Genomic DNA, 17,323 nt, shown 5'->3' on the forward strand with positions numbered 1-17,323 from the left:
ATGAGATTGGCACAGGATAGAGCACGGTTTAGGGCTGTTATACATAGGGTCGCTGTGAGTCGCAAACGACTCGACGGCACATAACAACAAAACAACAAGCTACATGTCCAAAGTATGAAAGATGAAACACTCTGGCTGCACTCCCCAAGACATGTTTGTCATTTTGGCAGTCGATGGGATATTTAGGCATCAATTCTTCTTCTTCTTCATTCCTTATTCACTGTCCAGCTCTCTGATGCATAGCAGGTGATTGAGAAGACCATGGCCTAGATCAGGAGAACCTGAGTCTTTAAACTGACATCATTGCTCTTGAGCATTTTGGAGAACTCCTTAACAGTGGACTTTCCCAATGCAATACATCTCCTGATTTCCTGACTCTTGGTACAAAGGGTGTTTACTGTTGATCCAAAAAAGATGAAATCATTGTAGCTTCAATTCTTTCTCCATCTATCATAATGTTAACTTTTAATCCTGTAGAGAGGATCTTTGTTTTCTTGGTGTTAAGATGGCTGTAGACCTTGATCTTCTGCTGCAAGCATTTCATATCCTCCTCACTTTCAGCAAGCAAAGTTGTGTCATCAGCGTAACACAGATTGTTTATGAGCCTTTCTCCAATCCTGATGCCACATTCTTTACACAGTCTGGCTTCATGAATTATTTGCTCATCTTACAGAGAATATGTATGGAGAAAGGATTTAACCTTGATGTACACCATTCCTGATTTTAAACCAACCAAGTGTTCCCTTGCTCCGTTCAGACAACAGCTTCCTGGTCTAGGTATAGATATAGCATGAGCAAAATTAAGTGTTCTAAGATTCCTATTTCTCTCAGTGTTAGCCATTATTTGTTACTATTCACTCAGTCAAATGCCTTTGCATGGTGGCTTAGAGGTAAGGAATTATGCTGCCAAGCTGAAGGCATGCAATTCAAATCCACCAGCTGTTCTACAGGAGGAAAATGGGCAGTCTCCTCCTGTGCAATTTACTGCCTCTGAAAACCTACTTGATGGTCAACTATCAGTTGGTTCTAACTCAACAATACCTAATGACAACAAATAGGTTAACATATATAAAATTGTAAGTTGTTGTCACATGTCACTGAGTGACTGCAATTAATAGCAATCCTATGAACAACAGATCTGAACTTTGCCCTATCTTGTGCCATCCTCCTCATCTCTAATATTCTTGAGCTCATTATTACAGTCACCATGCCAATCCATCTTGTTAAGCATCTTCCTCTCCTAAGTTGACCCTCCACTCTTCGAAGCTTGATACCCTTCTGCAAGGTAGGACCCTCTGAACAACATGTCCAAAGTATGTGAGATGAAGCTTCGCCAACCTCCCTTCCACGGAGTATCCTGTTAGTACTTTCTCCAAAACATACTTATTTGTTCTCTTGGCAGCCCATGTGATATTCAGCACTCTTCTCCAACACCACAATTCTAAGTCATCAATTCTTCTGTTATACTTAGACACTGTTCAACCTTCACAACAAGTAATTTCATAACAAGTAATAAAAAAGACCACGGCTTGGATCAGGTGGACCTGATGTCTTTTAGCTGACATCACTGCATTTAGCACTTTAGAGAGGTCCCTTGATAGCAGGCTTTCCCAGTGCAATATTTCTTTTGCTTTTTGACAGTTGGTACCAACAGTTTTGATATAGATCCAAGTAAGAGAAAACCACTGAAAATTTTAATCTTTTCTCCCTCTATCACATTGGCCCAGTGGTGAGGATTTTAGTTTACATAAGCTTATACAGTTTAATATGTTGTTGTTTTTGGCCACCACTGAGTTGAAATCAACTCTTGCCTAACACTCCAGTGGGTTTTCTGAGGCTGTAAATTTCAGGAAGAGACTGTCCCTCTTTCTCCTTCGGAGTCACTAGAGAATTCAAACCACTAGAGAGGCTCAAAGCTTTGCGTTAGCCGTGTAACTCACTCTCTCCATATGAAATTACATATAACACACACTTTAATGAATAATAGTTTAAAATATTTATTGTTATATGTGTTTATAAACTTTGTTTTGGATTTACCAATTTTGCTATTTTATCCCCCCTTCAAAAATCTTCCTGAGATTACTAGGAAAGGCTACTAATGAAAATTTGCATGAAGCAAACATGAAATTTCCTATTTGTAACTCTCAATTGTCTTCTAACACAGACTCAACAAGAATTTCTACTGCTGGACAAAGGCAAGTAGGGTCTGCTTTGATGTGAACCTTACATGAAATTATACTCTTGCTCTCACTGCCACTGAGTTGAATTTGACTCATGGTTGACCTGTTGTTGGATTTCTGTGGCTATAAACTGTATAGGAAGAGAATGTCCCTCTGTTTTTCCTGCAAAACTGCTGGTGGATTTGAACCTCCAGAGGAGGGACTAGTCTTTGCAAAAGAACCCCAACTCTCTATAGCATACTCCCTTGAAAACAGATGGTCACAAGAATCATATAGAAAGTCATGTACATGAAAGTTGTTAGCAAATAAAATCCAGATACAAAGAGAGAAAGAGAACCTGTTTACACAGACCATTAACTCTTAAAACTCAGCCTACAGGGATGGAAAGGAAACAACAATCTCCTGATTATTACTGGACTGTTTTTCGAATACGCTCGCTCAGCTCTGAACAGCTTTGAGCACGATTCCTCAAGAATCATGGGGACTCATTCAGTTTGTTATTAACTCAAAAGTCTGAAATACTCTCTAGGGAGCCAATTATGTTGATCTGTAAATAATTTTGATCCCTACTATAGTCTGAAGGGAGCTCTGAGAACCTAGTGGTAAGGAACTGTGCTGTCCACCCAGATACAAGAGATTCGAGTCCACCGGATGCTCTGTGGGAGAATGATGAGCTATCTCCTCCCATGTGTTTACTGCCTCTAACAACCCACTGGAGGGTCAGCTATAGGTTGGTTTTGACTCGACAGTGCACACCACAACAACTGTAGCCTGAACTTGAACAATCTTGTCTGAATTAAGAAGCTAAGCATGGTCCATCTTGGTTAATACTAGAACGGAAGATTGCAGTGGAAATGCTCTGATGGTACAATCCATAGGGAGCTACGGTGCTGACCCAAAGGTGACCCTCTTTGCTGGTTAGAATTCACTTGTATCGCTGTGGGAGAAAGATGGACAGTCTCCTCCGATGTCACTTTACAGCCTCAAAAATCCCACTGGAGGGTCCACTATGAGTCAGTTCCAACTGACAACAATGAAAGAGTTGAGACTGAATCCTAGTGGCACAGTGGGAAAGCGGAAGGTCGATGGTTTGAACCCACCATCCTACTGTGGGAAAAGGATACAGAAGTCAGCTTCTGTAAAACAGCTATGGAAACTCCACGGGACAGTTCTAGTGACCCATGGAACTGAACTTGACTTGATGACAGTGGGTTTGGTTTTGGCTTTTTTTGAAACCTAGAGTTGGTTTTACTCCTTTAGGAGGAGCTTTCTTGTCTTAATTAAAAACAACAACAACAACAACAACAAAACCCCAAAACAACAACTTTGTATATTTTTGGAGATTAATTTCTTTTAAAATTTTTGAGTGTAAGTTTACAAAGCAAATCAGCTTTCCATTCATCAGCTCATACCTATTTTGTTTTGTAACACCAGTTAGGATCCCCACAACATAGTAACATTGTTTTCTCTTCGTAATTCTCATTGTCATTAATCCTCTACCCTACCATATTGTCTTCTGGGCTTTACACTTGGGCAAGTGTTGCTCTTCTGACCTCCTCTGGTTGATTATTTTAAGGAGTGAGCGGCTCCCTGGAGATAGTGCTTCCCTACAACCCTGCCTATTGTTTGGTTGAAAGCTGATCCACTAGTATGTTTTTGTTCCACGTTCAAAGGTGACTAAGGGCCATAGATTAGGCTGTTTTTGCAGGTCTTTATCTAATTAGTATGTATAGCCTTTTTTCTGCCGTTTAATGTTGCTCCACATTTCCCCTCACTCTATCCAGGAGCTTTACTGTGAGACCTTTTAGAGATGTTGGCAGCGTTAGCTGAGAACTCTCTAGTTTTTCTGGTTGTAGGGTCAAGGAGGTTGAGTTCCCATGGTCCATTAGTCCTTCTGACTAATTATGTCTACCCACCTTTGTTTTGCTTCCCTCTTCTCTGTTCTAGGGAGAGAACAATAGCTGCATCTCAGAGGGATCCTCAAAAAATTTTAAGGCCCCACAGCAAAGTGGGCTGTAGAACATTATCTTTGTGGACTATGCTATGTCTATTTACCTTGATGATATTTCCTGGGATGACCAGCAGGAATGAATCATATGTGCATATTCCTTATACAGTTTTGCTCAGATTTCGGCTTTTGGTTGTGAGTTGAGTATGTCACTGTATAAAAGTATGTATAAAAGTGTGTGCTTGAGAACACATCTTCAGAATGTTGTCTCGGTCAGTCACGGGCACCCTGGACAAAGACACATGGCGTCCACTTCACCTTTCAAGTTACACAGAAACATTCATAAGCAGAAAACCTCAGTTCAAAATCATTTCACCTTTCTGTCTGTCCAAGTAAACAGCATGATCAACTTCTACCAGCACACCATCAACTGAGAAATTTCAATGGTCCATTTTCCCTGATGAAGGTGGAGTGTTCCCTCGCTTGGTGATAACTTACCCTTTCCAGAGACTTCAGGAGGTTCTGTCTTTCTTTGAGCTTCTGAATACTGATGACAATTTTGTGTCTTGCACCTTTGGTAACATTCTGCAATTGAACAAAAGTATTAGAATGATATTTCAAGAATTGGCTTAAAAGCTCTTAGGGGCTACTTAGCATGGTCCTGCTCTCCTTGCTCCCTCATATTCACTTCGTAAATATCCACTCATCTCTCCCTTTCATACTCACTGTCATAAACCTCATCTTATGAACTATTCCAACTCCAGATGACTACATCTTCACCTGTATCTGTTGGCTGTGACCTTTAACAAGACAAAGAGTAATAAAGAACAGCGAATTACCTCACCACACAGAAAATGCCTTCATAGTCATAAAAGATAAAGTTTAAGTCATATATTTGCTCTCTTCTCCAGGTTTTACAACGTCTATTGCTCTCAGTTTCCCAGAAGAGTCCAAGTGCAGGTAGCCCCTCCACTGCTTTCTCAAACCCCTGCCCTTTATTAGCCCATCTTGAGAAGCTGTAAAGTTAAGTGTTATCCTTATCTAGTGTCATATAACACAGGGCAATTTTTTATCCATTCACAACTCCCCTGCAGTCTTCACAAGGAAAACCAGATTGGAAAAGAATTCAAACTTCAGTCATTACTTCAGGCAAATGATTAGAATTCACAGAGCTGTGGATCTTTCTTCTAATATGTGCAGCAACAGCAGGCCCAAGAATGAGTTAAGGACTTGATGATTAGAGACACAACAAATTTCCAAATAAAGAGTCCTTTCACAAATCAGGTCTCTAATACAAACTTCTGGTGATTTACTGCAATTAGCCCACAGAATTCCTTCTAAAATGGCAATGGATGGGCACAACACTGACTTCTCATTCACTGAGAAACATTAATAAGATTCATGTGACTTCTTTAAGACGAAGCACTGGGGACGAAGTTTCTTTTTAGCTTTGACTTTGGGTTCAAGTGAACTCAAAGGATTCTGAAACGTTTGAGCTGGTCTCTGGCATTGCCTTCGGTGTCAATTTTTTTTCTTGTTTTTTCTCTAGTTGAACAACTGATGACTTAGACTTTTCCCCTCAACTTTGACCCAAGCACAAAAATGCTCTTAGAACAAATTCTCATTAATCTCCGGGACCTCAAGAAGTAATCACCGTCCAGAAAGCAGGGGGAGAAGTACTAGGAAGTTGAAATTAGTGCCTTTCATTCTCTAAGAATGTGCAGTGACTTTGAGCTTTGTCTCCTGTCTCAATACTGGTATTCAGCCAGGCCAACAGAGGTTAACTGAGGGTACGGAATAGGCGACGGGGAAACCAGGGATCTGCTGAGAGGTATGATTCCAGACCAACTATGCCCCAGATGGGACAATCTCCTCTTCCTGTAAGGGAAATATTATTAGCCCATTCAGACCATTAACTCTTTTAAATCATTTCTCAAAGGAAACTGAAGTCAATTTGAAACATGCAAATAGCATTTTAAGCAGAGGAAACAAAAAACATCTGACAGCTCTATTTTCTTGAGCACAGCATGGTAGGAAACATGCTTAGTTTCAAGGGTTTCATTGACTGGCCCTTGGCATCCACACTTGGGGAGAGATGCCTTAGAACTAAAAAGGATCTCTCTTTTTTTGGTGTCAAACAGAAAAGAAAATGAAATCTGAGATTTGGAGAAATTCCATTTTTGAGACTGTTCCATGCTATTAGACATGTTTCAGAGAATAAAGATATTGTATGCAATTTACTCTAATTTCAATCAACATCATATCTTAATATGCTTTTGGAAACATGCTGGGACAGACCTGAGACATGATCTGGTTCTTTTACTCAACAATCTGGTTAGAAGTTAATTTAACTGTAACCAGACCAGATAATAAGACAATCTGTTATTCTTCTAGTTGGGTGGGCAGGGGGAGGAGCAAGGTGAGCCAAAGTAGGGATATCTGATGCTTTTGAGGCCTTGGTCAAGAGTTAGCTCTTCTAGAAGATGCTATTTATTTCTGTCTAGTCTCCAAGGGTTTACAGTGTTGTTGTTGTTATGTGCCATTTAGTCGCCTACGACTCAAAGTGACCCTATGTTCAACAGCCCTAAACCTTGCTCTATTCTATGCCAATCTTATTGTCTCTGAAACACCTACCCCCATAATTCCAGTCACTGAATCATTCCATCTCATTGATGGTCTTCCTCACTTGTGCTGTCCCTCCACCCTTGGAAGCATGAAGTCCCTCTCCAAGGACTGACGGTCGCTCCTTTCAACAGTTTTAGTATGTCAGATGAAGCTTCAGAATCCTTGTCTCCAAGGAGCAGCCTGGTTTCACCCTCTCTAGGATGAGCCTGTTTTTTCTCTTAGCAGTCCATGGGATAGTCCGTATGCTTCTCCAGCACCACAGTTCAAAGTCATCAACTCTCCTTCTATTATCTCTAGTCACTGTGCAGCTCACTGATGCATAGCAAGTAATGGCAAAGACTATGGCCTGTATCAGGCACACCTTAGTCTCCAGACTGACATTATTGCTCTTCATTACTTTGGAGAGGTCTCTGACAGCAGAATTTCCTAATGTAATTCGTCTTTTAATTTCCTGGCTGCTGGTGCCAAGAGTGGTGATTGTGGAGCCAAGCAAACAAAAACTGTTAACAACTGCAATCTCTTCGCCATCTATCGTGTTGTTCCCAAATGGCCCCAGTGGCGAGAATCTTTGTTTTCTTGTCATAACACTTTGTCACATCCTCACTTATCCTACTGCTATCTGCTCATCTTCCCTCTCCTACAGGATCCTGAAGGTGAGAAATCACCCTTCCCAATTAATCCTGGCTAGCACCTGAAAGTTCCTAGAACACAGCATGCTATGCTGAGTGAGGCTCAAACAAGGTCTGTCCAGGACTTTAACTTCATGTTCACCGGGAGCACCCTCTCAGGGAACAGTCACCTCACACACATACCTGAGCCTCCAGCTGGCACTCAGTGAGGGCCATCATTTCCTCATAGGTCATCTGGGAGAAAAGCGCGGCATACTTGTGCAGGCGAAGGCTTTTCAACCAGGCTGGAACATCTGTGGTGCAAGATGTGCAAGAGATGGAGAGAGATATTGAGAGGGAACAAGAAGAGATGATGAAAGATGCAAGGATAGAGAAAGAAAAAGAGGATGATGGTCAGAGAAAAAGGAAAAAGAAAAAAATCTTCACGTTACTATACATGTTTAATTTTGACAGTAAATTATAGAAGTCTGAGTCTACCCTGATAGTTTACTATTGGAATCCTTCATTCTATTTTACCACTTCTGCTTTAGACACAAGTTGCTACCTAAGCGTTCCGTGGGCTTCAGCACATATAAGAATCCCCTAAAATGACATTTCAATTTGCAAATGCATGTGGTGTTTTCTGGGTAGGACGCTGTTTGTAGCTTCTACAAAACTATCAAAGGGATGCCACTGACTAAAGAAATATCAAGGAATCGCTGCTTTAGCTGGGCAACTTTATTACTGATTTAGAAAGAACTGACTTAGAATGATAATGTTATACTTGATAAGCCTACACCTCAAGATCCTTTTTTTCTAGGTTCAATGCAGACTGGTTTTCCTCACTTCAATGAAAACAAGGTAACAGTAGTGGCTCCTGGAGGGAGTCACAGTAATGCCTGATCTGGCCTTTTTTTCTGCCTCCCTGTGTCTTACTAAGCATCTTCAACTCCAAAACCAATCTAGTGGAGTGTGTCAGCTGACCATCTCATCAAATGACTGTTTCCTTGAATTCTAACCAAAAATAGTCAAAGATATTCAAGGATAATTGGAATTTCAAAGCACATCTGAAATATGACCAATGGGATTCTAGAGTGAAGACAAACAGTAATGATTAGCCATTCACTTACTAAGTAAACTGGAGAAATTTTTACCTTATTAAATATAACCAACAGAAAAGATTTTTCCATATTATTTCACATTAAAAACTTTCAAGGTGTTAGGATCTTTAAGAAATCTCCCAATTCCTCTTTCTTCACCCTTGTCTCATTTTATATATGGAAAGACCAAGTCACCGTGTTGACATTAGATAAAGTATTTGATAAAATAGGCCTATAATCCAGGTCTCCTGATTCTCAACTTTTCCTAGAGTGTGTCAGCTTCTTACAGAGTAAAGATCAAGTAAACCATTAGTTGGAGGGCATGAATAAGCAGTGACTGTAAAGTACTTTGAAGAGCTTGGGTAATTTGCCTTGGTTAAATGCTATTCATAAGATATTATCCATGACTAACCATGCTGATTGCTAGATATTGTCCACTGGTAAGTGCTTTATTATGAGGTATTGACAGGGAACACAAACACTTCAAAATAAGTAGGAATTTTTCAATCTTCCAAAACTTACAGCAGCTAATTAGATTGATAAAGAGGGTGAGTTTGTCTCCTGGGAAAGCAAAACCTAGGTTTAGAGAATGTGAACTTGGGATAATGTCCTGAAGTGCAAAGATAGAGGAGTGGGCATGGTAAGATTGGTTCTTGATTTGCTGTAACAAGAAAATTAAAGAAGAAAAACCTTGGGAGAAATAAAATTCTATCATCAACGGCATTTTAACTCATCTCAGGTAAGCAACGCTTGATTCTGTGCTGGTAAGCCTGACCGACCTTCTGTAACAAGTGAGAGTCCCTTACAGCATCATCCTTAAACACAAAGTTGGTTCATTAAAACATTAAACACAATTTACCAACCCCTCACACATCCTCCTTCAACTCAAACTGGTTGGAACTCAAAACGGGACACACGAGCTCAGGAACCTGGTGCAGCCTATCCTGTGTCATCTAGGAGCTATTTTACCAGATTTGATTCTCCATCTTTGTCTTTGTTGCTTGTGGAAACAATGGTAATGTTTCTGCAAAGTGAGTGGTAATGAACTTAATGAAAACGTTGGCTTTCAGGTCGACCACCTAGTTCTGCTTTGCAACCAAGTTTCATAGTTTTTGTTCATTACCTTTGGAAAGCATCACACAAATGAATAGTCACGTTTCAGAGAAAAGCTAGTAACTCAGTGCCACAAATGAATACAATGCATCATAAAAAGGGTATGAAGCAATCTCATAGGCCATCATGAGAAAATTCACTGATAGAGTATACAGGATCCTGAGCTACTGAGCTGTGCTGCAAAGTGGGTGTTTTATAAGTCAAATTGAGAAGATAGGGTTTTAAGTCACGAAGAATGGGGTGAAAAATCTCATCTTGACAAGTCTCTGTTCAATCACTGCTAGGGCCTTTCTATATAACTATTTTGATAACTAGAATTCCCTGGTTGAAGGGAAGGAAGAATCTGCCGACCCACTTAATCAAAATGCAGGTCACTGAGAATCATTTTCCTAGAAAATGCTTCCACACAACTTCAGAATATGACTGGGTGGGGCTTCTTGAGCTTATTTCTGGATGTGTGTCTGGGGAATGAAAGCTCTTTGTGGTTAGATATTTCTTAGGTCAGGAAAGTATTGACTCTGCCTTTTGAGGAAGCATCTTGGCGCCTAGTTTAGTTCCATGTGCTTAAAGAGCTTTCCTTCCTCCAGCATTAATTGAAGAAGAAAGAAGAGGTAATCCTAGTTCTTAAGAACTTGGCCTACTAACCTTTCACCTACTGGTTGGCTGTGAGGCACCTTTCAATGCCAGGAATTAAAACAAAAGTATTAAAATGGTGGAGAAAAAAAAACACCCAGAGAACTAACTGAAAGCCTTGGCCATTTCTCTGTCCAAACCAGAAACCCCAACAACATGGATGTTAGATTCGTTAAGATGCAGCCAGGGATGAGCTCATGTCTTTCCAATGGTCCAGAAGCTTCACTGTTAAAATACAATGCTAAGAACTACCTAACATAATCTCAGAACTTTGTTTTGGTCCTTCCGCTGAGCTGTAGCTGTGGTTGAGAGACAAAGAGAAAACAGAGAAGAAGAAAAAGAGTGTTTCCGAAGACCTAATTCATGACTGAAGGCACTCACTCGTGCCTCCTGGGCTTCAACTTCTAGCTGGTGCAGAACTGTTTCACTTTATCTGCTTCTGACAGACAAGCTAATGCAGAGAACCAGATTCAAAATTCTTTCTGCTTTTTGTAATGTAAGAGACAGATGTGACTGTTATATACACTAGGTTGTTTTCCTTGCCATGTGTGGGCTTCCTGATGCTCATACACATGCCACTGCCATTTAGGGGACTGTTAATCCAGAGGGAATGGCAGATTCACACAAAATTATATTAGTTGGAGAACAAGTGTTAAGCATACTCAAAGTATACCTCAAGTGTGCTTTATGGAATGAGGAATAACACTGAATTAGTAGCAGTCCTTGAATCTGCTGGTCAAACCATACTGAGGAAATCACCTAGCATAGGAGAACAGCATTTTTATTATGTACAGAGCTAAGAGAACATTTAGGGCAGTGCAAACATTTGGGTGAATCATGGAGAACTAGTAGAGAAAAGGTGGGGCAAATGAGTAGGAGCTCGGATGACAGATGTTTAATATAGTAACAGAGATTAGACTTCATGTTATGCATGATGAGAAACTTGAATTCTGAGAAGCAGAGAGTCACAGCAATATTTATGTGTAAGAAAAGGGATAGATGTCAATGTCAAGGCTGGAGTGAAGGTCAGTGAGTGTGCAAGACAGGAGATGAAGCCAAGAAGTCCTGGAAGTTGGTCTGGGATGGCAGTGGCAACGGAGAAGAAAATGATGGAAATTGATAGTACTAGCTAGTTCCTGAACAGGAAAGAGGAGACAGAGGAAAAGAGCCTAGGGTAAAGTCTTTGTTTCAGGTTTGGTGAGATAGAAAACACAGGGTAGAAGTTTAGAATGAGAAAAGTTCCATTTTAGATCAGCTGAGCCTAACTCCTTCTATCCCAAGATCTTCAGGAAGGGATCTTGGCTAGAAATACAAGTATTCTTGTCTCGTGGCAGTTATTTTAGCTGTGAGAGTGGATGAGAGCACTCTGGAGTCAGGAGAGTACAAAGGTGAAGCCCTGGAGAATGCCAAACTTTTTAGAAGAAAAGCCCAGGGAGTAAATGGAAAATGGGCGATCAAGGGGCAGGAGGGTTTGGGAAGACAACATCCCATCCCACCGTCAGCTTCTGCATCCTCTATAAAACTTCTTCTAAAGCCTCAAGATGGTAATTTATAATAACAGTAAGGGCAAACCTATCACCATTGTAAATAGCTTTCTATTTACTTGTTCATCTACCAATAGCAAAATTTCCAAATATGCCAATTTTACTGTCTTTTCAGAGTTTGAGTAAACCACACAGAGGAGATGCACGATCTATATAAAGGCTCATGCAGAAGTGGAGCTCCAAGGAGAACCTGGGCTACTTGTCTCTGATCTCTGCTGCAGGGATGGCAGGAACAGCAGGAAGAGATGCAGCATCCTATGCACAAATGAAGAAGCCTCGCAAAAAGAAAGATGAAGCCAACATGGCTGAGGGATCCTTCCAAGATACAAATGCTTCCTTGCTTTAGGATGAAAGTCAACCATGAAATGAGAAAGTATCAATGCTTCACTGCTGAAGTGGGAAAGAAAATGTTGCTTTCCAAAATGAAGAGCAGAAGCTTATCAACTCATCAAGGCCACTGAAGCCTCATTTCTGGGCAGAGGAGAATGGGCAGCATAGTTCTGCTCCAGCCTCTTAGCAAAAGAAAGAGCCCTGGGTCTTTAGCTTCCACGGACCCTTTAGCTGGACCCTCCTGAGCATACTCCTTAATGCTGTATGTGTCCTTGGGGGCCTCCAGGCGAGTCCATGCTGGTGGGGAGCCATTTATGAGTCTCAGAAGGCAGAGAGAGATTATCTAGTTTGTGGTGAAAAACCTAGTGAGAAGGGCTACATATCTATATTTCTTCTTGCTTATTCACACCTGCCATGACATCCATAAGCGGTATTCTATAAGAAGTCTGCTTTACATCATTGTAAATGGTTGTGATCAACACCCAGAGGTGCCCTCGTGTGCCTGCACAGTCCTGAAGGCGCTGCAGGTGAAGATACAAGTTTGGCAGGAGATGGAGGTTAAGTCTAACAGTCTCATGATCATTAGATTAGAATTCAGGAGAATGTTGGAAGTCTGCTTTGTGAAGACTCCAGGATTCTAGGCTTATCCAAGGAAGTGTGTGGAATAGCTCTGAAGGTGGAAGCACCAAGTAATAAAGAAAATGAAGCAAACACACTAAGTCCTGGGCTTTAAATAAGTTCAGAGTAGTCAACAGAAAGTCAGCTTTCAGAAAACGATGATTAGCCGTCCTTGACAGCCATATGGAAGGAAATCCCAGTTACACTTTTCATGGTAGCTTTGTCACCATGAGCAATCACTCCCACTGACACCTTTCAAAATGCTGTATTCATAGACTTTGGGTTTGGGCAGAGTCCCTTTTCTTTAAGAAAGAGCAAAACTCAAACTCATTGCCACTGAGTCAGAAATGAGCCACAGCTGACTCTCCAGTGGTTTTTGGAGGCTATGAATCACATAGGAGGAAACTGCTCATCTTTCTCCCCAAAAGTGGATCCAACCACCAGCTTTTGGTTCGTTAATGAATCTCTATAGACTACTCCACCAGAGTAGTCTCACCAGAGCCCTCAGAAAAGATCAAGCCTCTCAATAATTGTTTCTAATCTCATTCTGAGAATCAAAGGTATCTATTTCAAAAGCAACTCAAGACCTCATACCATATATTCTAGAGTAAGCAATACAGTTCCTTTGCTAAGGAGAGAAAAAGTTTCCATAACTTTCATCTAGTAAAGACTCTTTAGAAAAGGCAAACTGAGCATACATTTACAGTCACTGGTCTCTTCTACCCTTAAATGCTAAACTACCATTTGATCCATTTAAAAACAGTATATCCATTTAAATTATCTCCATATTTTCATACTAACATAAAAGCACACATCATAAGCATATCAGTTAATGTTGATTCATAGGGTGAAGCTCTCATTTATATAGAGAGAAACAGACCTCTGGTTGCTGCCCCTTTCACACTGGCAACTGCAATGAGAAAGTTATGGAACTTCTTCCTTTACAGGAACGCATGTCTACAGGCTTTTCTGTCCACAAATTTAGAACGGAGTCCCACAGTGAACTGCACTCCAGGTAAGCACTACGTTTAAATTGTGCAGGTGATGTGAGGGATCCAAGGCTTTGAAAAGGTTAGCTCAGAGAAGACCACCACATACTTAAACCCTGGTTTATACACTTCCACTGAAGGTTCCCAAATTAAACTTGCCCAAATATCCCCCTCGAATCAGTTTCTCCTACTATGAATGAAAAGCAGGGGTTGTCCAGAAATCCAGTGAACAGATCTGAGCAGAATTCTTTCCTACATGGTTTCCCTTCCATCAGTGCCTGCCTTCTATCAGTTATCAAGCTCTTTCGAAAGAATCCTGGCCACCCTATCTGGCCATTCCTCGATCTCCGATCTCACTGCCTCTTGCTTTGGTCCAGCTTCATTTTCCTCAATTACAGAAACCTCCTCAACTTTCTACTGGTTTCCACCTCCAGAATTCCCTGTCCCATCCACATTATGAGCTATCCTCTCTCTGGCTGCAAGGTCCTACTTCTAATATTCTGATGGAAGCAGGCCATCCTGCAGCTGAAATGCTTCTAATAGTTTTCACTAACTTTGAGATAAAACTCTTAACCCATATGAAAGCTTAGCTAGTTCGGCTTTCCCCTCTCCAGACCGCTCTTCTATCTGCCCTGAACACTTAAGCCATAGAATTTACTTGGCTGAACTCTCTCACCACCATGCCTTCACCTATGCTATTCCCTCTGTGTACCTTGTATATTTGGCTGACCTGGAATCACCCTCCAAGACTCAGCTTCAGGCTTCATCTCATGACTTGCTTCTGCTTTGAATTAGAGCCCTCCTTAGTCACCAAACAGGGCAGGTCTCTAAGACAATGTATTTCAATAGCAGTGCATCTATCTGCAAAGAGAGTGCCTGTTTGCTTCTCTCTGTGAAAGTGCATCCCTTGAGGCAGGAGCCATATCCCTCCCCTTGCCTATGTCTCCCTAGTAGTTAGATCAAAGCCAGTCTGCACAAGTGCTTGAAAAAGTCAACTGACTTGAATGAGGGCAGAAGTGAAACCTGTTAAGCAGTCCTTCTTTTCTCTCTTGCTCCATGTAACATTGTCACATTACTCATAGCAGTCCTGACGCTTTCACCTGTCTTTAGGTGTATAATTTATTCGTTCATCCTTTCTGAAAACATGATGCATTATAATATGAGGGACAAATATGCTCCCACCACCAATGGTCTTCCTTCTATCGGGGATGGTCATCCTCTTCGACCGAGCGCGCAGCTTCGGGAGGGACGCACATGGATCGGTGAGGGAGGAAGGGGACACCCGCCTAGCCAGCCAGATCAGCTGAATCAACCCTGGCGATCAATGGGGTGACAGATGCCGCAGCCAGATCGCCCTCACATCCTCCCACCACCAATGGACTTCACCATTTTCCTTTCCTGTCCTTCGAGGGAATTATGGGGAATATCTGTGCTTTTTACCTCTTGGCCAACTGAAGACTTTGTGTAAGAGGGAAGAGGGCAGTGTTGCCCAGGGAAAGAAGAATATTGTAATTTATTACCAACCAAGATAGACTTAAGAATCGTTCTCCTGGGATAAGTCACAGTGAAGTTTTTGAAAAGAACAAGGACAACTGAATTTAGAAACCACATCAGCAATGTTTAGTCCAAACATGTATAACCAGGAGCCTCCATGAAGAATGTCGTAGGAGGAAAATTTCATATTCTGGTTCCAGTTTGATAGTCTCCTGGGTTAATTCCAAGTTGAGTCGACAATTCTATATCTTTATTAGCCTGAAATCCCAACCCCAAGGGATATCCAATCTGTGCTTCAGAGAAGACTTAGATAGTCAGGATGGGGATTTTACTATAAAAGGAAAAACAAAGCCAAGGAAGCAGATGATGCTAATCCTTGAGAGCAGAAGTTGGTCCACCAGAACTCAGCGATGGTCCCTTGTAGGTTGTGCAGACATCAAGACAGAAAGAGGGTCAAGTTGATGTAAATGGAAAATAAAAAGAGGAAGAATGCTTCCTAGGGAGCTTTATGCCACACTGTTGACCTAAGAGAGGAAGACTCTCGATGAGATGGATTGATTCAGTGACTAGGGTAATGGGGGTAGGTGTGTCAGAGACAATAAGATTGGCACAGGATAGAGCAGGGTTTAGGGCTGTTGTACATAGAGTCACTATGAGTTGCAGATGACTCAACAGCACATAACAACAACTTGATCCAAGAGACACATTCTTCAGAGACAAAGTGTAGCCAAACCTGGCCAACCTGTCTATATATATATATAAAAAAAAAGGATCAAATGAATACAGTGTTTTATCTAGGTCTTTACAGCTTGTCAACAAAAAAGATGAAGTCATATAGAATTCAGTTATGGTGACCTTTCCCATCCGTTACTTATTTTCCTACTAGTTTATTTAGTTATGGTGAGGCTCTAAGAGGAAGAGCTGGCTCTTTTTGAAAGTATGCCATTTGATTTCATGTTTTATTTTCAGAAAGTAAGAATTAATTTGGAAATTTATGCCACTGCTTCATTTTGGGCATGGGAATCAAATGATGAACTCTTAGGATGGGCGATTTCGTCAATGTTCTTCTAGGCAGCCATCTTGACTAACTCTGGATGACCATTAGTGGTGGACTTTTCATGGCAAAAATGAGGATGAGGCATTTGCATTGAATAACTCTTTAAGTATGGACATCACATCTGACCTGCCAACTGAACTGCAAATACGGTACACTTTCTCCAGAAAGAGCATCTTTCATCCTCTATAATAGCTCTTCCTTCAATGCTTTGTGTCAATTAATTTGCTAAAGACTTTTTACTTTGAACTCTGGAAAGAAAACCTGTAGCTCAGGATAGTTTGATAGGCCAGCAGAAGATAGAAAAGGCTTCTCTGTCTTCATTAATCATCAGATAGTCTTACTTTTCTGACCGTCTTTGGGCATATAGGGAAAATCTGCATGTTGGGCTCATCCTTTGATTGAGGAAGCACTCTTCATCAATTCCAAGGAAAAGAACTGAACCAGTTAACAGATGGGTTGGTTCTTCACTGAGCTTTGGAATAGTTTAGCTTTTATTTGAAAATCAGAGTAAAACATTTGTTCCATTTTCCTCTCACTCACTTCTCATTAAAAAATAAAAACCAAACCCCAAACTATTCTCTTTATTCATTTCCTACACTTCAATATTCCAGCACATGATGACCATATGTCTGCCTACTTTAGAAGAATACCTAAGTTATGCGTAAGACCTCAAAACAAACAAACAGACAGACAAACAACAAAAAAATATCTAAAAAGAAAAGAAGTAAAAGAACGAATAAAAGAAGCCTTTAAAAGACAGACAGGGAAATCAGCATTCTTATTCTGGGAGAGCTCAGTAGCCTTTTCACAAGATCTCTTTCCTACAAAATCTTTAATATAGGCAATTAGACAATTAGAACAATATCATATGCTTTCTTGGAAATATCACACACACACACACACACACACACAGAGAGAGAGAGAGAGAGAGAAAGTATTTCATCTGGGGCGAAGGTAGTCCAAAGCAACAGCTGTTTCAACCTCTCTTGGTCCCTCAGGTATTTTGAAATACCATCATTACAGACACCCAGCCTGGTTTACTGACAGCGTGTCTGAGCTTCACCTGCTACCTGTCACTTGTTAC

The 17,323-nt window shown here is 41.0% G+C and overlaps 1 protein-coding gene across 2 annotated transcripts in view; it reads right to left on the bottom strand.

Moving 5' to 3' along the window:
- Positions 1–17,323, bottom strand: part of SAMD4A (sterile alpha motif domain containing 4A) — a 314,011-nt gene that overhangs the window by 47,460 nt on the left and 249,228 nt on the right. For both annotated transcript variants that reach the window (XM_006894345.1, XM_006894344.1), the window contains 2 exons: positions 7,566–7,675; positions 4,627–4,713 (listed from right to left, as the gene is read on the bottom strand). In XM_006894345.1, the coding sequence (XP_006894407.1) occupies positions 4,627–4,713; positions 7,566–7,675 (197 nt within the window). The remainder of the gene's footprint in view (positions 1–4,626; positions 4,714–7,565; positions 7,676–17,323) is intronic.

The sequence above is a fragment of the Elephantulus edwardii genome, unplaced genomic scaffold (assembly GCF_000299155.1).
Source record: "Elephantulus edwardii isolate Elephantulus edwardi_28Jun2011 unplaced genomic scaffold, EleEdw1.0 scaffold00140, whole genome shotgun sequence".
Lineage (NCBI taxonomy): Eukaryota > Metazoa > Chordata > Mammalia > Macroscelidea > Macroscelididae > Elephantulus > Elephantulus edwardii.